The sequence below is a fragment of the Nuphar pumila genome, chromosome 16 (assembly GCF_984573655.1).
Source record: "Nuphar pumila chromosome 16, dmNupPumi1.hap1.1, whole genome shotgun sequence".
Taxonomy (NCBI): domain Eukaryota; kingdom Viridiplantae; phylum Streptophyta; class Magnoliopsida; order Nymphaeales; family Nymphaeaceae; genus Nuphar; species Nuphar pumila.
This window is the reverse complement of record NC_143264.1, coordinates 14,498,650-14,503,674: the sequence shown is the minus strand read 5'-3', so window position 1 is coordinate 14,503,674 and position 5,025 is coordinate 14,498,650. Positions and strand designations below refer to the sequence as shown.

Below are 5,025 nucleotides of genomic sequence, written 5' to 3'. Positions count from 1 at the left end.
ATACCCGGGTAAATAAATCACGAAAGCCTGAAGCCTTGTCTTTCAGGTAAATTTAAAAGAATGCCATTGTAATTATTTCTTTATTAATACAAATAAAAGTTACCACATGAAAATATTGTTCCTAGCTATATCACTATTGGCCTCCCTCAACCCTGGCGCTTAAAGCTAAAGGTGTGCATAACTACGTATAGAAAAGAGCTTGTTCAAGACTGAACACAGGAAGGTGGTATCTGCATGCCAGTAGAGACTCCATTAACATTAGCGCACGTAGAGGTGGCCTGTCCTCCTTGTCCGCTGTACTTCAAATTGATGTCACTAAGCCCAACGTGCTCACAGGGAAATTCCTTGCTACACACGAGCTTTACAGCTACTTGTGATGCTGATGTTCCTTTCACGTTCTTAAAAGTTACGTTGCTGATCTTCACCTTTGATGAGGCTCCCTGTTTCAGGGCAAGGAAACGGAAAGGAAAATTAAAGTCCACACCATCAGTCATCTTGGGTGGTGATCTTTGTTAACCACTGCGGTGGTTACCCATGCGGATCAGATCCGGATATGGAGATGGATCCGGATAATAAGCAAATAAATACGAGGGCATGCATCATCTAGAAATTCATTATTTATTTATTCGAGTAAAGCACAAGAAAAGATTGGCCTGTGAAACAAGCTAAAAGTCACCCACCCACCTGTCCCGGGCATGAATTGTAAGGGCAATACTCTTGGTCGATGATGATGGGATTGTAGACGTTCTTCATGACTATATCTTGGAACGTGAAATTTTTGGCATAGAGTGCATTTGATCCTGCAGGCCAGGTCTTGATTCTCAAGCCATTTGTGGTGTCGCTGATGGTACAATTCCTTACTGTCAAACCACTCACGTCTTTCTCGTTTGGAGACCTCCCAAGGCTTCCGACGCTGCCAAAGTTTATATAATTCTCAAAATTTGTATAAAGGAACATGACGTGAAAGGATCATCAGAAGCAACTAATAAAGTTGAGCAAAAACTTGAGCAAGTTCATTAACTACAGCGTTCTAGTACTAGTGCTGGGAGTGCCCTTGTTCTTGAAGTTGGTTGCAAATAGCAACTACCTACCTTGTGTGTGATTTCGTCACTTTATCTGTATACTACTATCTTACAATTACCTGATGCCATGGCCTGGTCCACATAAAACATTGGAGATGGTCAGTTGGCTGCTACCAGCTCCAATGGATATGCAATCATCACCGGTGCCAATGGAAGATCTAGAGATACTGATCCCAGTGGAATCCGCAATATGGATGCCGTCAGTATTTGGGCTGTCACTTGGCGCTGATATCTTTAGATGATGGGCCTTGATGTTTTCCGAGGCAAAGACATGCATGTGAAAGGACTTGCTATCCACTGAAGATATACGCCGTATAGTTGAGTTGGTGAGAAAACTGAAGTTTAGAGACTGTTGGAACATTCACAAGAAGGCACAATAAATAAATTAATCTATATCTGTTCCCTCAAATCAGAAGTACTTGTAAGTGATTCCGAGATAATAATCCCATCTTACCGTTGGTAGGAACTTGCATTTGGCAGTTTTGGGGCACTTGTTGCTTGGCCAGGCTGATGCCCCTTGACCATCGAAAGTTCCGCCTCCGGTTAAGATCAGGCCATCAATGTACTGAAAGGATATCCAACTACCTGATGGGAATTGAGAGAGATCTGTAGGAGCTATCACCTTCCCCTTCACCTCCACTATAATAGGGTGTGCACCAGGGCAAGGGCCCTTGAACTCGATTGGGCCACTGAGAAATGTGCCTTGTGGTATCACCATGTGAGGCCGCCCATTTGATGCACAAGCAGCCCTCCATGCATCTAAAAATGCCTGAAATTCATAATAAGAGAAAATTAAATACTAGTAGTTAATTATGTCTTCTTAACCATATATTAGTAAAGCAGATTAATGTACTGCACATTTGAAAGGAATAAAATGTTCTTGTGCCAAGCCAGTCAGTCAGTGTGTCTTAATTAGCTTGTGAACTTTTAGGTGCATATGATATGAAGAGAACATGGCAGCTTTTCCGGTGACCAACATTGGTTTTCACATTCTTAGGTGTCTCTTACCATTTGGCTATCCGACCCGTGTAATGTTGGACTCTGTTGGATATAAACATTGATCAACCAACTCATGACGTGTCAGCCATGAAATAGTTCTTTAGGTACGTAGCCATAATTTTTATATGGTTCCCGTTGATGGGTTCTCACCAATGTTGTCAGATATCGGAATCGGACCTGTATCATTCGGCCAACGATTCAGGTGAATTGGCCGATTCGGATTATCAAGTGAATCTACTGAATCAGCCATGCAAAAAAATAATTAAAAAAAAATATTACGTGTCAATCAGAACGTGATACATGTTGAAACCATTAAAATAATTATTAACAAATTAATTTTAAGCTATTTTTTAACATTTATTAAAAAATAGCAGATTCAGGTAAGTATCATATCCATTTTCTGCCCATACGATACGTATTGGCCGATTCAAGCCGATACCCACAGATACTGACAACATTGGTTCTCACGATTCATGGAGAATCTTTATTATTTGCCTTAGATAGTCCTAGAAGATGCCTGACCCGGGATACACAACGACCGAATTTAATTACAATTTAATTAGCATCCTTTTGCTAGTAGCTCTATAACGATATATTCATGCTAATTAATAACATAGGCTCATATATTCAGCTTGGACATTGTTATTTCCTGAGCTCATCATGCTTGACAATCCAATCTTGAATAATGTAGAAAAAAAATTGTCATCCACTTTGGTTATTGTGAAATTTAATTCTATTATGTATCTTTGTCACTAGGTGGGACCTGATGTGTTCCGGAGGGAAGTATTTTCAGTTCTTGATAAGGTTAGGGATGGAAAGACAAACCTCCTGATTTGGAGGCCTAATATTGTATATTACTTTTTGATCAATGAAATGTTCAGCTGGGTAAACCCCCAGCATTATTCATCAAAAAAAAAAAAAAACTAAATCCTAACATAAATTTACAAGAGTTTTTTTTTTTCTTTTCCCCTTTAACATTCCATCGAGCCTAGGAGTTCAATTCCTCTCCTTGTCAATCTATGGGCTTTGTTGAAAATCACGATGAGGCATTTAAAGTAGCTATAGCACATACCTTGCTGTCATCCGTTTGGCCATCAGCCTTTGCTCCAAACTTCTTCACATTGAAGACTAGATTTCCTGAATTAGTACGGGCAGCAAAGCCATACGTGCAAAAAGCTAGCACCAAGCACCAGGAAGAATAGACTCTAAAGCTCATTTCCATCTCTTCTCTATCAACACAAACACAGGCCAGCAGCCACCTGATTCTTTCTTTGCTCAATTCACCTGTTCATGGAAATTGTATCATTGTATGGGTATAAATAAGGAGTTGGAGTTGCAACTTCCTCTCTACCAACAACCCACTTTCCAAAATTCTAGCCATCCGCCACTCCTCACGCTGTCTGAAAATCATCTAAACAAATTGCTGTTTCCATTCCTCTAATCTCTTTTTTTTTTTCTTTTTAATAGTTAGTTACCAATAAATCTCAACATGTTTAATTAGTTTATTTCCAAATTAACTTCCCAATATATTTAGCTAATGATAGTAAATCACTGACTTCATATAACTGAACCACTATTTTTAAGAAAAGCACTCACCTTCTACAACATCATTCTGTTTTCTCCTTCTTTTCTAGCCATCCTGAGTTGAGTGCACATGTTCGCTGACATCTCTCTCCTACCCTTTTTACTATTGGAAGCAAGGCAGCTATCTGGCAGGTGTCTTGAAAGAGCTGAGCTACTAATGTGTGAAGGAAGAGTTCAGCTTTTCAGGAGCCAAGTTGTGGGTACTGACTGGGATATGCAGAACCAAAGGAGGCCCCAAACAACAAGTTTGATCAAGCTCGTTAAGCTAGATTAGGCTTGGCAAATTGAGCTATGATTATATATATCAACTTTACTAACATTTAACTGATTGAAATAAACAATACATTAAACAATGGCAATTTTGAAAATGCATAAGCAAATTTTAAGGATTGAATATATTTTTTGAATAAACATGCGGGTTTTCAAAATAGTGGTAGAGTATGTTTTTTCTTTCAAGGAAAAGCAGTTAAATGATTTTTAAAATGTAAAACTAACGATATTTTTTAGCTCAATTTAAAAAGTAAAAGTGACTTTTTTTACAATATTAATTAAGTTTATATTATGAAAAATGCTATTATTTTTTATTGTGTTAGAATCATCTCAATTAGCAGCTCTTTAAGATCCTTAAAAAATCATAGTTGCCGACAATTTTTGCTTTATCATTACATATTTCCTAAAGACCATGCTTTGAATTGAATTGTTTAAATGAAAAAAAATGAATATTTTATAATCAAATATTTTCTACTGAATAAACTACGATAAACACATTTGTTAGATCTTGCAAAGGAAAAAACACCTGCAACTATGATGTTTAATGGGTCTTAGTAACCTAACATTTTAGTGGTCATACGATCCCTAATCTCTTATACATAATGTTATATTATACAACAAATATTATGATACATGAACTTACCCAACCCTCTCTTTAACCGTCCTTAGCTTGCCCTCTCTATTTCTTTCAATATCTTTCCATCTCTTCAACCATTTCTGCTACCAATAGAGTTTATATCCTCTCACTTTTTGAACCCCATACCATGCATGAGATGATCCAGATCTGCCTCTCATGCTAACTATGATCAAGAAAAGACCATTCTTTCTGTTGAGAACCGAATAGGTCAAATCTCTAGCTATATGTTATAAATTTACCACAAAAAAGGTTGTACTTCATTCTCCTATGTGTTTTGGCCAACGAGGCTACTATTAAAGTCGATGAAGATTGGATAAACCATCTTCTTATATTGATCAGTTGGAACGAATAGCTTCAGGCTATTGCTGAGATCATTCTAATTTCAAAAGGCCTCGTAAGTAAATTCTGAACCACAAAGACCCCGTTCGGATGACACCAATATCGGGCTAAACA

The 5,025-nt window shown here is 37.8% G+C and overlaps 1 protein-coding gene across 1 annotated transcript; it reads right to left on the bottom strand.

The window, feature by feature from the left end:
• Nucleotides 1-203: 203 nt before the first annotated feature.
• LOC149812988 (exopolygalacturonase-like) lies at nt 204-3,303 on the bottom strand. Its single transcript, XM_089991038.1, has 5 exons — nt 3,154-3,303; nt 1,537-1,851; nt 1,142-1,431; nt 681-913; nt 204-436 (listed from the first exon to the last, which is right to left on the bottom strand). Exons 1-5 carry the CDS (start codon nt 3,301-3,303, stop codon nt 204-206), a joined length of 1,221 nt encoding a protein of 406 aa, XP_089847164.1.
• Between the last annotated feature and the right edge of the window lie 1,722 nt (nt 3,304-5,025).